The sequence below is a fragment of the Symphalangus syndactylus genome, chromosome 3 (genome assembly GCF_028878055.3).
Source record: "Symphalangus syndactylus isolate Jambi chromosome 3, NHGRI_mSymSyn1-v2.1_pri, whole genome shotgun sequence".
Taxonomy (NCBI): domain Eukaryota; kingdom Metazoa; phylum Chordata; class Mammalia; order Primates; family Hylobatidae; genus Symphalangus; species Symphalangus syndactylus.
Genome location: NC_072425.2, coordinates 14,789,019 through 14,811,094, shown reverse-complemented (window position 1 = coordinate 14,811,094; position 22,076 = coordinate 14,789,019). Strand labels below are relative to the sequence as shown.

Sequence of the window (22,076 nt, the reverse complement as noted above, 5' to 3'; positions counted from 1 at the left end):
TTTATTTTCTGTAGAGACAGAGTCTTGCCATGTTGCTGAGGCTGGTCACAAACTCCTAGCCTCAAGCAATCCTCTCACCTCAGCCTCCCAAAGTGCTGGAATTACAGGCATGAGCCACCGTGCCCAGACTACTGCATGATTTTAAATATTAGTCATTTCTTCTGTTACCTATAACTTACAAATTGAAAATACCACTTCTAAATTCACACCTCATATAAAAATTATTCCAAAATGTTAAATATACATTTTCTTTGTAGCTTCCTTCCAGTCCTTAGCAGCCATAAAAATCATGTAAGTTTTATATCTAGTTGAAGGAAGCCTTACTTGACTCTGAATCTGTCGATCCAGGTAAAACCAATATTCTTTATAGTTCTCTTTTACCATTCAAATCCTAAACAGGATTAAATTAGATCCCTTGTAGGTGATATACTGAAAAGACCATCAAGTTCTGATGAATGGGAATCACTTTGACAATACTGGCATATATAGCATTCAAAATGCTTCTTAAAAGCACGAATAAATAATTCACTCTAAATATTAGCATAAACCTAGAAGCTAAAGAGATCTCAAAGTGAACTTCATTTCTAAGGATATTTATCTCAAGAACTGCTACAAAAAAAAGATCAACTTTCCATTGCTGTTCTCTTGGGACAAGGTTTTTGCCCTATTTGTATTACCATTATTTAAAAAATGAACACGGTTCGTTTAGGTGCGGTGGCTCACGCCTGTAATCCCAGCACTTTGGGAGGCCGAGGCAGGTGGATTGGGAGTTTGAGACCAGCCCGGCCAACATGGTGAAACCCCGTCTCTACTAAAAATGCAAAAATTAGCTGGGCATGGTGGCACATACCTGTAGTCCCAGCTACTTGGGAGGGTGAGGCAGGAGAATCACTTAAACCTGGGAGGCGGAGGTTGCAGTGAGCCGAGATCATGCCACTGCACTCCAGCCTGGGTGACAGAGTGAGATTTCGTCTCAAAACAAAACAATCAAACAAAAAAACCCCACAACAACAACAAAAACAAACAAGCAAATAAACCACTTTAAAAAACTTTCGATTTATAGGGTCTGAGAAATCTGACGTGTTTTCAGATAGAAAATCTCGACTTGTTTTTCAGGTAGCCTAACTAAAGGTAAACATTCTTTTATAAGGATGGTGGATTTAGACCTGGCTGATTCGAAGAACCACAGGAAGGCTTTAAAAATGACTTACTCTACCCTATTCCAGAGCCTCTGCAACAGAAGGTCCAGGGTGGGGCCCAAGAATGTTTTGTGTTTTTTTCACTTTTATTTTTTTAAAGCTCACCACAAGACTTCTGGATGAAGATGGCAGAATAAAATCCAGCCACAGAATTGTGTTTTCCCAACAACAAAAGGTGAAAAAATAAAAGCCAGGGAAAAATTTAACAGCAGAAAATTAAAAAAAAAAAAAATGAAGAAAGGAGTCTAACCTCAGTCCATATACTTTATAAAGTGATGACCAAGAAGAGAAACAGAAAATTCTGGGACAGCTTAGAATGGGTGCTGACTCCTTCCTCCCCATCACAGGAAAGGAAATACATCCACAAACCCTGAAAATCAGCCCAGACAGAAGTAAACTTGGAGGTAAGCACTCAGGGAATAGTGACAGAAAAATTCTGAGAGGAAGACATCTATGCTGACCACCCAAGGCCCTGGGCAGGAGCCGGGGCTCGCCCCCCAGAGGTCTACTTTCCAGACCTCCAGGCTGAGTGCCCTGGGGGTTCACCCCAAACCCAGGGATTCCACAGGATTAGGGATGTGGGTTGGCTGTGTCCCCACCCAAATCTCAACTTGAATTGTATCTCCCAGAATTCCCACATGCAGTGGGAGCGACCCAGAGGGAGGTAACTGAATCATGGGGGCCAGTCTTTCCCGTGCTATTCTTGTGATAGTGAGTAAGTCTCACAAGATCTGACGGGTTTATCAGGGGCTTCCGATTTTGCTTCTTTCTCATTTTCCCTTGCCGCTGCCACGTAAGAAGTGCCTTTCGCCCCCGGCCACGATTCTGAGGCCTCCCCAGCCATGTGGAACTGTAAGTCAAATTAAACCTCTTTTTCTTCCCAGTCTCGGGTATGTCTTTATCAGCAGCGTGAAAACGGACTAATACAATTAGGGCCATCTTTGATCTAATGGCATAAACCCCATAACAGAACCTCTAACAAAGTTTCAGAGGAAATGACAGAGCTCAGAGTCTCAAAGCCAGGCCCTTTCCCAACCCCGACTCTACAAACACCTCAGCCTTCAGCAAACCAAGCAGAACATACAATACCCCAGCCTCAAGTGGAACTCAAAGGGAAAGACCAGTGGTACCAGAAATGGAAGGACGCGTAGCAAGGAACACTCACCTACACTCCATCAGAGCAGACAGGGCACTGGTGGGGCTCATGTTAGAAACAAATGCATGCCAGGTGGTGGCCTAAGACCTTTACGCTCTTTACCTCATTAAGCCCACTCAGCAACTTTATAAGGTGAGGATGATGATGATGATGAGGATGAGTCACACTTTACAGATGAAAACGATGAAACAAGGAAAGTAATTTGACCCAATTCATACTGCTGTTAAGTGGAAGAACCAGGATTAATCCCAGGCATTGGGACTCTTGAGTCTGAACTCAACCACTTCACCAAACTGCACCTATTAAATATAAGCAAAGTGGCCAGGGGCGGTGGCTCATGCCTGTAATCTCAGCAGTTTGGGAGGCCGAGGTAGGCGGATCATCTGAGGTCAGGAGTTTGAGACAAGCCTGGTTAACATGGCAAGAGCCTGTCTCTACTAAAAATCCAAAAGTTAGCCAGCCGTGGGCCAGGCGTGGTGGCTCATGCCTGTAATCCCAGCACTCTGGGAGGCCGAGGTGGGTGGATCACCTGAGGTCAAGAGTTTGAGACCAGCCTGACCAATATGGTGAAACCCTGTCTCTACTGAAAATACAAAATTAGCCAGGTGTGGTGGCGCATGCCTGTAATCCCAGCTACTAGGAAGGCTGAGGCAGGAGAATCGCTTCAACCCAGGAGGCAGTGTTGCAGTGAGCCAAGATCGTGCCATTGCACTCCAGCCTGGGCAACAAGAGCAAAGCTCCATCTCAAAAAATATATATATATATTTGCCAGGTGTGGTGGTGTGAGCCTGTAATCCCAGCTACTTGGGAGGCTGAGGCAGGAGAATTGCTTGAACCTGGGAAGCTGAGGTTGCAGTGAGCTGAGATCGCGCCACTGCATTCCAGCCTGGGCAACGGAGTGAGACTTTGTCTCAAAAAAAAAAAAAAAAAAAAGAAATAATAAATATAAACAAAGTGAAAAGATATGACAGGTAATACAGAAGGGAAAAAAAACAACCCAGTCTGCAAGAAAACATATAAGGAAAATAAGCAAAAATCACCCTCCTCCAGATTATTTATACTATAGACAAACTTAGTAAAACACAAAGGCAATAAATCAAGAATTCCAATGCTACAGGATAAAATAAAATGGAATGAGAAGGAAGACACAAAGCTGAGGAAGTGAACTAAGGATTAAAATATACCACTATAGAACCCATATATACCACTAAAATATACCACTATAGAATCCACTAAATTTGAGGGTGGATATCAAATTTAGTAGAGGAAAGGTTTGAAATAACCATAATGTGAAAACAATCAGAAAAAAAAATCTAAAGAATAAGATGAAACGTAAGGATAACTCATATCTCTGAAGTATATGACCCAGTAAGTAGAATAGAAAAAATATTCAGACATAATCAAATAACTTTCCCCTAAAATAAATGAAGCACAGAATTTACACAGGAAAGAGCATTCAGAAAAACTATCTGATAAAGGATGATCAACTCCAAGGCATTGCTTAGTGCAGTTATCAGATTGCCCAGATGAACTAAAAGTATTCATATATTTACTCAGAAACAGCCATGTTGCCTACAGAGAAAAACAACTGGCTGGCCCCAGACTTTTCCTCCAAAAGACCATGCAGCCACATGGAGAGAGAAAGTGTGACCAGAGAACAACCAAGTCAAAGCGTTGTAAAGTATGGTGGCATTTTCAAGCAAGAAAGAACTCGGGGAACACGTCCCAAGCTCTAACTAGGGGGAGAATATTCTTCCTTAATGCCAAGAGTCAAGGAGAGAGGCTGTTGTAGAGAGAAGTGCTGAGATGACTCTACGTTCAAATATACAACCACGACAAATCAACTGAGGGCCTCGGGTTTCAGAACCAAGTCATATAACTCAACTAGAAGGAGCAAAACATGTATATATTATTTTCCTAATCTTTTATAGCAGTGAGTCAGTTGAGCCTGTTTAAAATTTCAACATGGAATCACACATAATAATGACATCCTACAAGTTTTTCATCATCTTTTTGATAAATTTTACAAAAGTTTAATATTTATTTATTTTTTGAGACAGAGTCTGTCACCCAGGCTGGAGTGCGGTGGCGTCATCTTGGCTCACTGCAACCTCCGCCTCCTAAGTAGCTGGGATGACAGGCGTGTGCCACCACGCCCGGCTAATTTTTGTGATTTTAGTAGACAGATGGGGTTTCACCATGTTGGCCAGGCTGGTCTCAAACTCCCAACGTCAGGTCATCTGCCCACCTTGGCCTCCCAAAATGCTGGGATTACAAGTATGAGCCACTGCGCCCGACCTAAGAGTTTAATATTTAAAGCTTAGCACATCCCGCAGTTTCACTTTACTGTCGTTTGTACTGTTAAATTTAAATTCATTTCTTTATATATATGATATATACAATATGTAGTTTGTTGTATAAAACGATTTCTACCTAGTTACCCTCTATATACAATGAGCTCCAATTAAAAACAGACCAAGACTTGAATGGTTCATTATTTAAAAGCATAAATGGCTCAAATGTATCAAAAGATGTTCAACCCCCATGCGTACTAAGAGTAATGCAATCTAAGACCTAGATGTACCAATTGTTAAGTAGCAAATTGACAAAGATCAGTTTGGAAACAGAAGGCAGCAGTGAGGGTGAGGCTGAGCAGGCCCTGTTACTCTGCTAATGGAGTGTCAGGGGCCATAGTTTCTGGAAAGAGACTGGAGATGATGCCACTGCACTCCAGCCTGGGTGACAGAAACTCTGTCTCAAAAATAAATAAAATTAGGTTGTTCAGACTCAGAAAAAAAAATTACATTAGGAATTTCAACCTATACTACCTTGAATAGATAGTGACCTCAGGGGTTGGCAAACTTTTTCTGTAAAGGACCAGAAAGTAAATATTTCAGGGCCGGGCGCGGTGGCTCATGCCTGTAATCCCAGCACTTTGGGAGGCCGAGGCAGGTGGATCACGAGGTCAGGAGTCCAGGACCAGCCTGGCCAATATGGTGAAATCCCATCTCTACTAAAAATACAAAAATTAGCCGGGCGTGGTGGTGTGCACCTGTAGTCCCAGCTGTTCAGGAGGCTGAGGCAGGAGAATCGCTTGAACCCGGGAGGTGGAGGTTGCAGTGAGCTGAGATTGTACCACTGCACTCCAGCCTGGGTGAAAGAGCGAGAGTCCGTCTCAAAGAAAAAAAAAAATTCAGACTTGCAGATAACTGCATCTCTTTTGCAACTACTCAATTGCCAATTGTTCGCAAAAGTGGCCATAGACAATATGCAAGGGCACGGCAACATTCCAACAAATCTTTATTTACAAAACCAAGTAGTGGATCGATTTGGCCCATGCTAAGACCTGACCTACAGGAATCAAAGTCTCATATGTTTATGTCTAAAATAAGTTAGCATTTTCCCCTGCAATGCAGAAAAAAAAATTTAATGATAGATATCTCTCCCAAAGGTCACGCTGATTTTTCAACATCATATTACTATTTCAACCAAGTATCTGTTGAATATGCTGTAGCCACACTGGCCTTCCTATTCCTTGTACATGTTCCCGTCTCAGGACCTTTGCACTCTCTCCCCCCACATCCTCACGTCTGGCTTCTTTTTTTTTTTTTTTTTTGAGACGGAGTCTCGCTGTCGCCCAGGCTGGAGTACAGTGGCGCAATCTCGGCTCACTGCAAGCTCCGCCTCCCGGGTTCACGCCATTCTCCTGCCTCAGCCTCCCCGAGTAGCTGGGACTACAGGCGCCCGCCACCATGCCCGGCTAATTTTTTTTTTTTGTATTTTTAGTAGAGACGGGGTTTCACCTGGTCTCGATCTCCTGACCTCGTGATCCGCCCGCCTTGGCCTCCCAAAGTGCTGGGATTACAAGCGTGAGCCACCGCGCCCGGCCACGTCTGGCTTCTTTTTGTAATTCATTTCTCAGGTGATGGTTTTTCCTGACCAGCCTAGCTAAGTAACCACCCCTACTTCAATCTCTATCACATCACTCCGTTTACATATTTGGAGTCATAAAAGCTATCTTTAAATGCTTGAATTTTTTGCTAATTTGCATGCAGTTCTGTTTTCCGCTGTGAGAAGGTGAGCACTCCAGGTTCAGGCAGTTCCTGTGTCTCGTTCATTAAAGCATCCCTAGTGATTGAAACTCGACTGGCACCTTGTTGTTCTACTTTTTGTTGTCAAAATCTCATCAGCTCTCACAGGCCGGTGCAAACATATAATTCCCCATAAAGCAAAGCTGGCTAAATATCTTAAGCCTGTGCCCTACCGATTCACTCACAATCTACAAATATTTACTGGGCACCTACTATGTGCCAGGCACTGTTCTGCACTATGACACATTAGTGAGCACAACCCAAAGATCTCCACCCTTAAGGGGCTTGCATTCTAGCTGAGAGGCTGCAGGAGACAATGCTCAGTAAATATAATACCCAGATTTCTCTGGGAAGGTTGGGGAGATGTTATTCAAATGAGACAAAATTTTAGGAGAAATAAGTTCAGGAGATCTATTGTACAACATGGTGTCTCCAGTTAATAACAATGTATTGTATACTTGAAAATTGCCAGGCCGGGTGCTCACACCTGTAATCCCAGCACTTTGGGAGGCCTCGGTGAGAGGATCACTCGAACCTAGAAGTTCAAGACCAGCATGGGCAACATGGTGAAATTCTGTCTCTGCAAAAGATACAAAAATTAGCCGGGTGTGGCAGCGCATTCCTGTGGTCCCAGCTACTTGGGAGGCTGTGGTGGGAGGATCACTTGAGCCTGGGAGGTGAGCCAAGATCGTGCCACTGCACTCCACCCGGGGTGACAGAGTGAGACCCTGTCTCAAGAAAGAGGGAAGGTGAGGGGAGGGGAGGGGAGGGGTTGCTAAATTGCTAGAAGAGTAGATTTTAATGTTCTTACCACAAAAAAATTATTAAGTTTGAGTAGTAATGCATATGTTAATTAGCCTGATTTGGGCATTCTGCAGTGTATACCTATTTCAAAACGTCATGTATACCATAAATATATACAATTTTATATACAAATAATATAGAAATAGATATTTTGTCAATTTTCAAAACTGAGAAAACTATATAAAATGGTAGAAAGTTACCAGTAATATAGGAAAAGTGAAAAAGCAAAGCAGGCTAAGTGGGCTAGGGGAAGAGGTGCGCCTCACTGAGCAGAAACTGGAAGCAGGAGAGGGAGTCAGCCACTTGGAGCCTGGGGAAGAACACATAGGTGGTATCTACATGGAAGGGCTAGCGCAATAGCTCTCGGGTGTGGGGATGCCTGGCATGTACAAAAAACAGGAAGGAGGCCGCTGTATGGTTATAGCAGAGAGGAGGAGGAAGACAGTTAAAACAGATGATGTCAGAAAGATGTGGGAACCAGATTATACAAGGTTTTGGAGGACTTTCACTGTAAGGTTTTTGGATTTACTCTGAATGAAATGGGGACGCACTGGAATTTTAAACAGGGCAGTACTGTAATCTGGCTGCTTTGTAGAAATCAGGGAATAGGGGATAGAGGTAGAATAAGGGAAACTAGTTAGTAGACTCATCATAACCAGGCAAAAGATCATGGACCACATAGGCCATGTGACATGGACCACAGTGGCAGCAGTGGAGGTGATAACGAGTGTTAGATCCTGGATAAATCTGTAGAGAAACCAAGATTTCCTGATGGCTTGGGCTGGGGAGTGTGAGTGTGTGAGAGAAAGAAGGGAGCCAGAGATGACGATGACACCAGGGTTTTTTTTTTTTTTTGAGATGGAGTCTTGCTCTGTCACCCAGGCTGGAGTGCAGGGGCACAATCTCGGCTCACTACAACCTCTGCCTCCTGGGTTCAAGGGATTCTCCTGCCTTAGCCTCCCGAGTAGCTAGGATTACAGGCGCCCGCCACCACGCCTGGCTAATGCTTTTGTATTTTTAGTAGAGGCAGGGTTTCACCATGTTGGACAGGCTGGTCTTGAACTCTTGACCTCAAGTGATCCCCCCGCACCTGGGTGATGCTAGGGTTTTTGACCTAAACCAGGAAGGATGCAGCTACCCTCAGGTGAGTGGAGGAAAATCTAGGCTGTGGAAATACAGATTTTTATTTTTTTGAGATAGGGTCTTGCTCTGTTGCCCAGGCTGGAGTGCAGTAGTGCAATCATGGCTCACTGCAGCCCCAACGTCTTGGGCTCAAGCATCCGCCCTCCTCAGCCTCTTGAATAGCTGGGACTACAGGTGTGTGCCACCATGCCTGGCTAATTTTTTTAAATTCTTTTTAGAGGCAGGGTCTTGCTATGTTGCTCAGGCTGGTCTCCAACTCCTGGCCTCAAGTACCCACCTCGGCCTCCTGAAGTGCTAAGATTTTAGGTGTGAGCCACTTCACTTGGCCTAGACATGTGGATTTTTAAGTTGGGGAGATCAGGAGTTCAGTTTCAGACATTCAGACATGTTACATTTCAGATCATTTCAGATGGTTTTTAGACATTTCCTTTTTTTTTTTTTTTTTTGAGATGGAGTCTCACTCTGTCACCCAGGCTGGAGTGCAGTGGTGCAATCTCGGCTCACTGCAAGCTCTGCCTCCCGGGTTCACGCCATTCTCCTGCCTCAGCCTCCCGAGTAGCTGGGACTACAGGTGCCTGCCACCACGTCCAGCTAATTTTTTGTATTTTTAGTAGAGACGGGATTTCACCGTGTTAGCCAGGATGGTCTCGATCTCCTGACTTCGTGATCTGCCCGCCTCGGCCTCCCAAAGTGCTGGGATTACAGGCATGAGCCACTGCGCCCAGCCAAGTTTTTAGACATTTCTAAGTGGAGATTTTGAGCAAGCTGTTTCTGGAATTCAGGGGAAAGGTCTGGCTTGGAGATCCATATCTGTTAGTCATTGCCATGTGGATCATACCTAAAGCCATGAGACAGTTGAGGTCACCAGGAGAGTACAGACTGGGAAGGGAGAAGGATTGAGAAGCAGGTGCTGGGCACAGCAATGTGAAGAGGCAGGGGAAGAGTAGGGGTCAGCAAGGGAGACTGTGGTGGGAAGAACACCAGTAGCCCGCTCGAGAGCTCCCACGTAGCCCATTTTCACACGAAAGACAAGACTGCATGACTAACAGTGCAGTATTCAAATAACGTGAAACAGACCACGTTCTATTCCTACTTTCGGTTCAAAAAGCCCCTGACGTGTTGACCAGGCTGATATGCACACAGGGCACTAGAAACTGATCTAGATTCTCCACGTATAAAAATTATTTCATTGTGTGATGTTTTACATGTTATTCACTCAATAAAAACAAAATCTGGGGCCAGGCGCAGTGGCTCACACCTGTAATCCCAGCTTGCTGAAACAACAGAAACCCTTATAAGAACACATAGCTCTTTTTTTTTTTTTGAGATGGAGTCTTGCTCTGTCGCCCAGGCTGGAGTGCAGTGGCGCGATCTTGGCTCATTGCAACCTCTGCCTCCCGGGTTCAAGCGATTCTCCTGCCTCAGCCTCCTGAATAGCTGGGATTACAGGCGCCCGCCACCACGCCCAGCTGATTTTTGTATTTTTAGTAGAGATGGGGTTTCACCATCTTGACCAGGCTGGTCTCAAACTCTTGACCTTGTGATCCACCTGCCTTGGCCTCCCAAAGTGCTGGGATTACAGGCGTGAGCCACTGTGCCCAGCCAAGAACACATATCTCTTATGCAGATGCTCTTTTTTAAAACTCAATGGTAAGGGAGCTTGAAGAAAGTTTTTTTAAAAAAAAAAGAAAAAAGGGGCTGGGCACGGTGGCTCACACCTGTAAGCCCAGCACATTGGGAGACCCAGGCAGGTGGATCACTTGAGGTCAGGAGTTCAAGACCAGCCTGGCCAACATGGTGAAACACCCTCTCTACTAAAAATACAAAAATTAGCCAGGCATAGTGGCACAAGCCTGTAATCCCAGCTACTTGGGAGGCTGAGGGAGGAGAATCGCTTGAACCTGGGAGGCGGAGATTGCAGTGAGCTGAGATTGAGCCAGTGCACTCCAGCCTGGGCGACAGAGCGAGACTGTCTCAAAAAGAAAAACAATAATAATAAAGAAAGAAAAAGAAAACTAAATGTTTCTAAATCAAAATCATCTAGCTCTTTAACAGGCCTTAAAACAATATCAACAAACTAATTCAACTACAACTACACAACAAGAAATCATTAAGGACTTTGCATGCCACTTCAAGTTCAAGCTTAGTTCTACCAAGAACTTTTAAATATATTCTATAAAAACACAAATTTCTTGGATAATCTCACCATTAAAGATGTAAGGAGATCCAAAGTACTTAAAAAAAAAAAATAGAGATGGGGTCTCACTATGTTGCCCAGGCTGGTCTTAACTCTTTGGGCTCATGCAATCCTCCCTCATCGGCCTCCCAAAGTGCTGGGATTGCAGGCGTGAGCCACCATGCCTGGCCCCAAAGTACTTTTTTTTTTTTTTTTTTTTTTGAGAAGGAGTCTCACTCTATCACCCAGGCTAGAGTGCAGTGGCACAATCTCAGCTCACTGCAACCTCCACCTCCCGGGTTCAAGCGATTCTCGTGCCTCACCCTCCCAAGTAGCTGGGATTACAGGCGCCTGCCACCACGCCCCGCTAATTTTTGTATTTTTAGTAGAGGCGGGGTTTCACCACGTTGGCCAGGCTGGTCTCGAACTCCTGACCTCAGGCAATCCACCCACCTCTGCCTCCCAAAGTGCTGGGATTACAGGCGTAAGCCACTGCGCCTGGCCCGAAGTACTTTTAAAATACTATTCCACAGGACCCCTCAGCATGGGAGGGAGTGTGAATTAGTACAAGCTCCTTGGAAATGGCTGAACCCTATCCACCAAAGCTAAGCATATGAGTAGCCTGTGACCTTGCAATTAGATGCCTACGTAGATCCTAGGAAATGTGTTCAGATACACACAAAAAGCCTTGTACAACAATGCTCACTGGAGTGCTACTCATTATAGCCTAAATTGGAAACAACCAAACACCTAGTCAGTAGAACGGATGAGTTCTGGTGCATTCACAGACCAAAATACTCAACAGCAATGAAAATAAGCAGACTCCCACCACATGCTACCACATGGTAAATCTCACAAACGTAATATAGAACAAAAGAAGCCAGATACACAAGAATGAATACCAAATGATTCCACTCATGTAAAGTGCAAAAGTGGGCACTAGTAATCCATGTGGTTAGAAGTCAGGAGAGTGGTTACCGCCGGGGGGAGAGTGGGGAGCTGGAGGGGGCCAAGGGGCCTTCCAGGCTGGTCTTTCTGTTTCTTGACCTGGGTGCCCGGTTACATGAGTGTGTTCACACTGTCAAAATTCATGGAGCTGCACACTTATGATTTGTGTACTTCTCTGTACATATGTTATTAATATATTTCAATAAAAAGTTTACTGAAAAATAAGCTGCTCCAAAACTCAGCAAATATCTTGTTGAAAAAAAAAAAACTGGGTCTTAAAGCAGTAATTTAGCTTTTATTTTTAATGTTCTATGAAAATTTTCTGTATGAAAAACAATCACTTCTATTGAAATATTACCTTACATAAAAATATTTAAAATATACATTTATACTATAAAATGAGAATATACGTTATCCTTATATCATTTTGCAGTTAACAAATAACCTTTTTCAATATCGACTTACCTGAGTTGCTTTGCATAGCTGAGTTCAATCTCTGTCCTTTCTTTCACAAACTTGATATATTTCTCAAGAATATCAATTCCCCACTGTGTGTGTTTTTCTAAGTTGTCAAACTGATCCTGTTAAAATAAACCAAGAGAGAAGTTATGGTCTTTCCTTGTGATTAACATAATTTCAATGAATAATTGTCTTAACAACATATTACTACATACAAAGTAGTACTAATATTTTCCATGATTATACTTGGGGTGCTTTTTTGTTGAGCCATTTTAAATCAACATTACCAAATTTGGTATGAAAACTGCCTGGAGTACTGAACTCTGACCTATTCGTTCATATTTCCTATTCCTTTTAGAAACATAGTTTTTAGATATAACTGATGTCTCAGTGCAAAGAAAAATGTCATTCCCAGATGCCAAAAACCGACAGGTGAAACACATACAAATGCAGCCACACATGGTTTGCACCTTAACTGTTACCTCTGGGTAATCATTCAAAACAGCTGATTGAATCTGAGCCGAGGAACTGGGGGGAAGTGTTACAAAATTTTGCTTTCTTCAAATGATTAAAATAAAACACTTATTCTTTCAAACATACACCAAACCCACATTGTGAGCCAGCAACAGGGCCTGGAGCTGGGGAACCAAAATGAACAAAAATACAGCCTGAGTTTGCATCGTGCCTTGGGGTTTCCGGTCTGGAAGAACGAGAGGGAGCCTGGATAACACAGTGAGAACCCATCTCTACAAAAAAAATTTTAAAAATTAGCCGGGCATGGTGTTGTACCACTGCACTCCAGCAGTGTAAGAGCATGACTCTATCCCCCGCAAATGAAGAATGAGAGGGGACAGGTATGCTAGCAACAGCTAATGCAAAGACACGAAGATATCCAGCAATCGGGTGAATTTGTCTTTGAGTGCAAGGTAGAGGTGGGTGGGACAGAAGGGAACTGGAGCTGGCGAGTGATGAAACGAGAGACAGCCCAGGGCTAGATCACCCAAGGCCTTGAAGGATGAGCTTAGGAGTTTAGACTCTCCAGCAGGCACAAGAGGACTTGGGAGAGGAAGCCAGGAAATGGCTCCAACAGTCTAGATGAGACAAAATAGGCACAGAAGGGAAGAATTCTAGGGACATTTAACAAACACAATCAACTAGTGTGTGAGTGGCCGACTGGATGTGGAGGCTGCGAAGGGTATGAGGGGGAGGGAGGATTCCAGAGTGACTTTCAGGTTCTGCTTCCCGGAATTAAACAGATGATCCAGATAAGAAAGAGCTACAGTTTGGGGTGAAAATTAAATGTCGTTTTGATATGTTGAATGAGGGACTGGCATGTCCAGAAGAGAACTGGAAACACAGAAGGATTTAGAACTCAAGAAGGGCAGCGAGTGAGTAGGCGGATCTGAAGCAACAGCCGAGGATCAGAACACCAAAGACGACAGCAAGGATGCACAGAATTAGCAAAGAGGGCCTGGCCCAGGAAGCAGAGCCCAGAAAGGACTAAGGGGGCAAGCCAGAGAGGGCATGAGCACATCACAGGGGAGAGAGAATTTCAGTGGAAATGGAATTCTCCATGGAACATTTGCTGCCTCCTGAGAGGTAACAGTCACAAATGAGGGTTCTAGCCCCAACAAAGGGATGTCACAGAGACAGGCCCCGAAATGTTTCAAGTTTTAGTCATTTGCCTGTAAGACGCAGCTATAATCTAATTTCCTAATTTCACAAATCAGTCATGAGGATCACGCGAAATGGGGAAGTGCCAACTCAAATATAAAAATATAAAGCTAGTGTTTAATCCTACGCTTGTGCAATCTAACAGTATACATTCAGTGTCTTATTTCAGACTGTTTTTGTTTGTTGGTTGGTTGGTTTTGAGACAGTCATGCTCTTTCCCCCAGGATGGAGTGCAGTAGTGCGATCTCAGCTTGCTGCTGCCTCACAGGCTCAAGTGATCCTCCCACTTCAGCCTCCTGAGTAAGTGGGACTATTGGCACTCGCCACCATGCCTTCACTAATTTTTGTATTTTTTATAGAGAGGAGTACTCACTATGATGCCCAGGCTGGTCTTGAATTCCTGGGCTCAAGTGATCCTCCTGCCTTGGCCTCCCGAAGTGCTGGGATTACAAGCGTGAGCCACTGCCTCTGGCCGGCCTGTTTTTTTTAAAAACCACTTTATTGAGATATAATTGAGATTTTGGCCGGGTGAGGTGGCTCACGCTTGTAATCCCAGCACTTTGGGAGGCCAAGGCGGGTGGATCACTTGAGGCTAGGAGTTTGAAACCAGCCTGGACAACATGGTGAAATCCCATCTCTACTAAAAATACAAAGTAGCCGGACATCATGGTGGGCACCTGTAATCCCAGCTACTCAGGAGTCTGAGGGAGGCAGGAGAATTGTTTGAACCCAGGAGGTGGAGGTTGCAGTGAGCCAACATCATGCCACCGTACTCCAGCATGGGTGACAGAATGAGACTATGTCTCAAAAAATTAAATACAAAATGATAAAAAAATCAGTGCAAAATGTTTGTCTTTATGACTAATAATTTTTAACATTTAAAGTTGATTCTTGGTCCTCAATAACATATATTCCACAAACCCCTAGATTTCAGTTTAAGAAACACTAGATTATGTTATCTATAAAGTCAAGAGTCATCAAGTAAGCTAATAGTATAAACGAGACTGCAGATCCTTTAAACTACTTGAGAGAACAAATATACACACAACTCAAGCTATGATTACAAATCATTCTTACAAATTGAGAGCACGACTTCATCGAAGCCCTCTGCTCATCAGTAACCCTTTGTGGATCTAGTTTCACAGTAATCATATTTATTTTTAAAATGATTAACAATTATCAGGGCATCATGGCACATGCCTGTAGTCCCAGCTACTAGGGAGGCTGAAGCAGGAGGATCACTTGAGCCCAGGAGTTCGAGGCTGCAGTGAGTCATGATCAGGCTACTGCACTCCAGCCTGAGCATCAAAGCAAGACCCTGTCTCAAAAAACAAAAACCAAAAACATAAACACCCTTTCCTTTATTTAAAAGCCCTCTCCCAGCTGGGCACGGTGGGTCACATCCAAAATTCCAGCACTTTGGGAGGCCATAGTGGGCGGATCACTTGAGGTCAGGAGTTTGAGACTAGCCTGGCCAACATAGTCATCTTTACTAAACCTCATCTCTACTAAAAATACAAAAATTAGCCAGGTATGGTGGCATGCACCTGTAATCCAAGCTACTCAGGAGGCTGAGACAGAAGAATCCACTGAACTCAGGAGACGGAGGTTGCAATGAGCCGAGATTGTACCACTGCACTCCAGCCTGGGCGAAAGACAGAGACTCTGTCTCAAAAAAAAAAAAAAAAAAAAGATAGCAGGGCGCGGTGGCTCACGCCTGTAATCCCAGCACTTTGGGAGGCTGAGGCGGGAGGATCACGAGTTTGAGACCTGAGGTCAGGAGTTTGAGACCAGCCTGGCCAACATGGTAAAACCCTGTCTCTACTAAAAATACAAAATTAGCTGGGCGTGGTGGCGCACGCCTATAATCCCAGCTACTTGGGAGGCTGAGGCAGGAGAATCACTCAAGCCCAGGAGGCAGAGGTTGCAGTGAGCCAAGATGTGGCCATTGCACTCCAGCCTGGTAAAAACGAGCAAAACACCATCTCAAAAAAAAAAAAAAAAAGCCCTCTCCCTGTATGATTTCCCATCATCTCCAGTATGAGTTCCCTTCATCTCCAAAGCCTTGATTGTTTTCAGCAGTCATAGGTGCCACCTTGAAAACTTGCTAAGAGGATATGCTCTTAGGTTTCATTCTTGGCCTATTAACAACCTGACTACAGATTTTCTCCCAACATATCACTTTGCATTCAAACTGATGTATACTATACAAAGCAACAGCTTCCGATACCAAAGCCCTTAAAAACAACAGAAAAAGCCCATCTACATTTGAATTGAGTCCACCTTAAAAATTACTGGCCTCAATCCAACAATGTTTTCCATAAAGTTATCTGTATTCAGGACCATTCTATAAGCTATAATAAAGCGTTTACCAAGATGACAGAGCCCAAATAAGATAGAAGATCTTAATAATAAAAACCTTACTCAGTAACAAATGAGCTGGTGCTTGTTTGTGACTATAGCAGGGTTCTTTTGATGCTCTATGAAACCTGAGGATGCCCCCACGCTCTTGCTGTCACATGAACTGCTGCAGCACTGACTTGACAGCAGCTAGAAGAAAATTCAAGACAGATGAAAAACTAATCAACCCACTTACATTCTTGACTAAAATGTGGAAAAGTTAATGGGAAAAAAAAATCCAAATCTTAAAAGGACTCCTTTGTGAGCAAATATTATAAATGGTTCTTTAAAAACAGCCTTTGCTACTTTGGGGATGGTGTCATCAAAACTGCATCCCTTCCTGCCTGATGTCACATCACAGTGGTTCTGGGGACCCCTTTGACCTCCTAAAAATCATTGAGAACCAGCCAGCCACAGTGGCTCATGCCTATAATCCCAGCATTTTAGGAGGCCAAGGTGGGTGGATCACTTGAGAACAGGAGTTCAAGACCAGCCTGGCCAACATGGTGAAACCTCATCTCTACAAAAGAAAAACAAAAAGTAGCCAGGCATGGTGGCACACACCTGTAGTCCCAGCTACTCGGGAGGCTGAGGCATGAGAATCACTTGAACCCGGGAGGGAGAGGTTGCAGTGAGTGGAGATTGCGCCACTGCACTCCAGCTTGGGGCGACAGAGTGAGTGAGACTCTGTCTCAAACAAACAAACAAAAATCATTGAGAATCCCAAAGAGCTTTTGTGTGAGTTACATCTATCAATATTTACTCAACCAGAAATTTAAAATGGAGAGATTTTTAAAGGTATTTATTCATTTTAAAAGAAAACAAACCCATTACCATTACATGTTAATGGAAAGAGCATGTTTTTTAAAACTGTACTTTCCAAAACAAAACAGTAAGAAGAATGGCACCGTGTTACATTTTTGCAAATCTCTTTAATGTCCGCCTTAATAGAAGACAGCTGGATTATCACAGAGGCTTCTGCATTCAATCTATTACGATTCTTTACTTTGGTTGAAATATGTGAAAAAAATACAACTTCACACAGATACATAGCTAGAAAACAAAGGATACTTCAAGGCCCTTTTTAGATCAGTGCAGACATTTTCCTTTGATACCACACCAAAACTTGACAAATCATAGCTTCTCAAAGGCTAGTTGCAATATGAAATCTGAAATCAGAGAGATGCAGTTTCCAACTCAGCTACAGTAAGATCCACTGGTCCACCTTACATTTTGAATGGATCTTTTACCTGTATATGATCATGTAAATTACTCATTGATCATTCAGAAAATATTATCTCAGCCGGGCATGGTGGCCCACACCTGTAATCCCAGCACTTTGGGAGGCGGAAGTGGGTGGGTCGTCTGAGGTTAGGAGTTGGAGACCAGCCTGGCTAACATGGTGAAACCCCGTCTCTACTAAAAATACAAAAATTAGCTGGGTGTGGTGGCGGGCACCTGTAATCCCAGCTACTCGGGAGGCTGAGGCAGGAGAATCGTTTGAACCCGGGAAGGGGAGGTTGCAGATCTCCACTGAGCTGAGATTACACCACAGCACTCTAGCCTGGGTGATGGAGCGAGACTCCATCTCAAAAACAAAAGAAAAAAGAAAAAAAGAAAATATTATATCATTGATATATGCAGATCTTCCAACTGTTGAAACATTTCTTGTAAAATATTTTTTTTGAATCACATTTGTTTATATCAGTACCAATCTCATCATTTCTGATGAGTCTTTAATATTTGGAAGCTGTCAAACTCACAGTGGAAAAACAATTTCCCCAAGTTCTAATTTTCACTTTAAAGCTAGAATTTTATCATTGGCAACAAACATTGCCAGCTGTTTCCCTGAAGTGACAGGCTCACTTCATTTATTTTTGAGAAAATGTTTGCCAGATACTCAAAAGTTTGTCTGTCAATCATTCTTTGAAGTAAAAATGGTGTTCATGAAAAAAGCAGCTAGTTCAACTTACAACTCAGGATCATGTATTTTAGTCTGCACTAAAGTGCTTCTCATCTTACTATACATACTATTAAAAAGATGTATCTTCAAGGGTTTGAGATTTAGTAAAATGAATAATCTTCACTGTTTCATTAAGAACATTTTCAAGTAAAACTGAAATTTTTTAAAACAGCTAATGGTGGGCTGGGTGTGGTGGCTCACGCCTGTAATCCCAGCACTTTGAGAGGCCGAGTCAGGCGGATGACAAGGTCAGGAGCTCGAGACCAGCCTGGTCAACATGGTGAAACCCCATCTCTAATAAAAATACAAAAAATTAGCCAGGTGTGGTGGCAGTCGCCTGTAATAACAGCTACTCGGGAGACTGAGACGGGAGAATCGCTTGAACCTGGGAGGTGGAGGTTGCAATGAGTCCAGCTCAGGCGACAGTGAGAGACTCCATCTCAAAAAAAAAAAAAAAAAAAAAAAAACCAAACAGTTAATGGTGAAGAATATAGTAGTTACCAGTGCAATTTGGAGCCACAGCCTTGATTCAACTGACACTAAAGCATCAGTTTTACCCACCATTTCTTTTGTAACATTGGTGCAAATGTCAACACGGTTAAAAAGACAATTCTTATTAAAATAGTTTTGACTTTGTAAACTCCATGAGAAAGTTTCAGGAACCTCCAGAGGTCCAGGGACCACACTTTGAGAACCACTATCATATAACATATACGCTAAAATTTCTATTTCAGGTTGGGTGTGGTGGCTCAGTCCTGTAATCCTAGCACTTTGGGAGGCTGAGGCAGGCAGCTCACCTGAGGTCAGGAGTTCGAGACCAGCCTGGCCAACACGGTGAAACCCCAACTCTACTAAAAATACAAAAATTTCTTCCTAGCCGGGCATGGTGGCTCACGGCTATAATCCCAGCATTTTGGGAGGCCAAGGCAGGCAGATCACCTGAGGTCAGGAGTTCAAGGCCAGCCTGGCCAACATGGTGAAACCCCAACTCTACAAAAATACAAAAAAAAAAAAAATTAGCCAGGCATGATGGTGGGCGCCTGGAATCCCAGCTACTCGGGATGCTGAGGCGGGAGAATCATTTGAACCTTGGAGGCAGAGGTTGCAGTGAACTGAGATCACGCCACTGCACTCCATCCTGGGCAACAGAGTAAGACTTCTGCCTCAAAAAAAAAAAAAAAAAAGCCAGGCATGGAGGCCCATGCCTATAATCCTAGCTACTCGGGAGGCTGAGGCAGGAGAATCACTTGAACCTGCGGAGGTTGCAGTGAGCCGAGATCGCGCCATTGCACTCCAGCCTAGGCAACAAAGCAAGACTCCATCTAAAAAAATAAATAAAATAAAATTTATATTTCAAAGTTGCACATTCTAAACATTAAGAAACTTAGGTAATAACCTAATAGAAAATAATGTTTATTTTATAGGTGCATACTGTGTACACATACTGCTATAGTTTGGATGTCTGTCCCCCTCAAACTTCATGTTGAAATTTGATCCCCAATGTCGAAGGTGGGGCCTAATGGGAGGCCTTGGGTCATGGGGGCAGATTCTTCATGAATACCTTGGTGCCGTCCTTGACGTAATGGGTGAGTTCTTGCTCTACTAGTCCTGGCCAGAGCTGGTTGTTAGAAAGAGCCCAGCACCTCCCCCCTCTCTATTGCGCCCTCTCTGGCCACGTGACCTCTGCCATGCAGGCTCCTCTTCACCTTCTACTATGAATAGAGCAACCTGTGGCCCTTTCTGGATGCAGGTGCCTTATCTTGAACTTTTCCAGACATCAGAATTATAAGCCAAACAAATATTTTTTTCTTTATTAATTACCTAGCCTGGACACTCCTGTATAAGCACCACTAAACAGACTATAACCCATACTTTTAACTATTCACTCTAAGATTGCCGTGAGGACTACAAATGGATGTTTCCAAGCTGTTGGTTACAACCTGATGGTACCTTTCAGGAACCTCGATGAAGCACTCACCCAACATGACACTTCACCTTGACCTTACACTCCCCCTTGACCTTGACCTCACACTGCTCCTTGAATTCAAACCAACCAAAGGTGTGTGCCAGGTGCTGTTAGCTATGAGACGCTGAATAAACTGAAGAGTTGAATGAAGAAAGTGTTATTGTGTTAATCAATATGCAATTGCCATATTTTACAATTATTTTCAGGTCTGCTTTTAGGTACCATACTCTGATTAAGTTACAATAAGCATGGGCTATGGCATTGGTTTGGGTCATTATATCTACATAAGTTCAAAAAAAAAAATCTTGCCTTCACAAATCTGTAATAAAAACCCAAAAATCGGCTGGGCACATGTGGCTCACACCTGTAATCCCAGTACTTTGGGAGGCCAAGGCAGGTGGAACACGAGGTGAGGAGTTCAAGACCAGCCTGGCCAACATATTGAAACCCCATCTCTACTAAAAATACAAACATTAGCTGGGTATGGTGGCACGTGCCTGTAATCCCAGCAGGAGGACTGCTTGAACCCGGGAGGTGGAGGTTGTGGAGCTGAGATCATGCCACTGTATTCCACCCTGGGCAACAGAGTGAGACTCCGTCTCAAAAACCAAACCAAACCAAACCCAACAACTGGTGTTAAGACTGGTATCTCTAGGTCAATGGATAACGACTATTCTTGCTTATTATTCAAGTAGTCGCTGGCTGGGGGTGGTGACTTATGCCTGTAATCTCAGCAGTTAGGGAGGCTGAGGCCAGCGGATCACTTTAGGTCAGAAGTTCAAGACCTGCCTGGCCAACGTGACGAAACCCTGTCTCTATTAAAACTACAAAAAATGAGCCGGGAGTGGTGGTACACACCTGTAATCCCAGCTACTCGGGAGGCTGAAGCGGGAGAATCGCTTCAACCTGGGAGGTGGAGGCTGCAGTGAGCCGAGATTTCATTACTGCACTCCAGCCTGGGCAACAGAGCGAGACTCTGTCTCAAAAAACAAACAAAAACTAACAAAAAAGTAGTCTTGGCCAGGCACGGTGGCTCACCCCTGTAATTCCAGCACTTTGGGAGGCCGAGACAGGTGGATCACGAGGCCAGGAGATCAAGACCATCCTGGCTAACACGGTGAAACCCCGTCTCTACTAAAAATACAAAAAATTAACTGGGCATGGAGGCAGGTGCCTGTAGTCCCAGCTACTCGGGAGGCTGAGGCAGGAGGATGGCGTGAACCCGGGAGGTGGAGCTTGCAGTGAGCCGAGATCGCACCTCTGCACTCCAGCCTGGGCGACAGAGTGAAACTCCGCCTCAAAGAAAAAAAAGTAGTCTTCTGTAACCTATTTTTTTTTTTTCAAATTATGCAAAAGAGTTGTCACAGGAACTACATTCAGGAAAGCTATTTACTTTGAGATGAGGAGACCCAAGTCATCCAAAAGGAAATTTTCCTCCAAAGTCTAGGTCAACTTTAATACGGTGTTTTCCTGTAATTAAAAAGTGTACTAAACTGGCTGAGCACAGTGGCTCACGCCTGTAATCTCGACTACTCTGGAGGCTGAGGCAGGAGAATCGCTTGAACCTGGGACGTAGATATTGCAGTGAGCCAAGATCGCGCCACTGTACTCCAGCCTGGATGACAGAGCAAGACTCCATCTCGAAAAAAAAAAGTGTAGGCCGGGCACGGTGGCTCACGCTTGTAATCCCAGCACTTTGGGAGGCCGAGGCGGGCGGATCACGAGGTCAGGAGATCGAGACCACGGTGAAACCCCGTCTCTACTAAAAATACAAAAAATTAGCCGGGCGTGGTGGCGGGCGCCTGTAGTCCCAGCTACTCGGAGAGGCTGAGGCAGGAGAATGGCGTGAACCCGGGAGGCGGAGCTTGCAGTGAGCCGAGATCGCGCCACTGCACTCCAGCCTGGGCGACAGAGCAAGACTCCGTCTCAAAAAAAAAAAAAAGAAAGAAAAAAAAAGTGTACTAAACCAACATTAATTCAAAATCCCTGGAATAGGCCAATCTATTAAGAGACTAAGTTGCTAAAATTACCTATGTAAGTGGCACAGACTCCAGGAAAGGGGGTCCTGAGGCCAGTCCTCCTCTACAAGCAAATCTC

At 44.0% G+C, this 22,076-nt stretch overlaps 1 protein-coding gene across 40 annotated transcripts in view; it reads right to left on the bottom strand.

Annotated features, from left to right (window-relative positions):
* Window positions 1-22,076, bottom strand: part of FNBP1 (formin binding protein 1) — a 161,463-nt gene that overhangs the window by 95,767 nt on the left and 43,620 nt on the right. For 39 of the 40 annotated variants that reach the window (XR_010119937.1, XR_010119928.1, XR_010119930.1 and 36 more), the window contains exon 2: window positions 11,983-12,098. Coding sequence is in view for 26 of the 40 variants with exons in the window: in XM_063635840.1 (XP_063491910.1) it covers window positions 11,983-12,098 (116 nt within the window). In the remaining 14 variants the exon portion in view is untranslated. Of the gene's footprint in view, window positions 1-11,982; window positions 12,099-16,074; window positions 16,193-22,076 lie in introns of those variants that run through there. The other variant, XM_055270729.2, reaches the window with a different exon arrangement.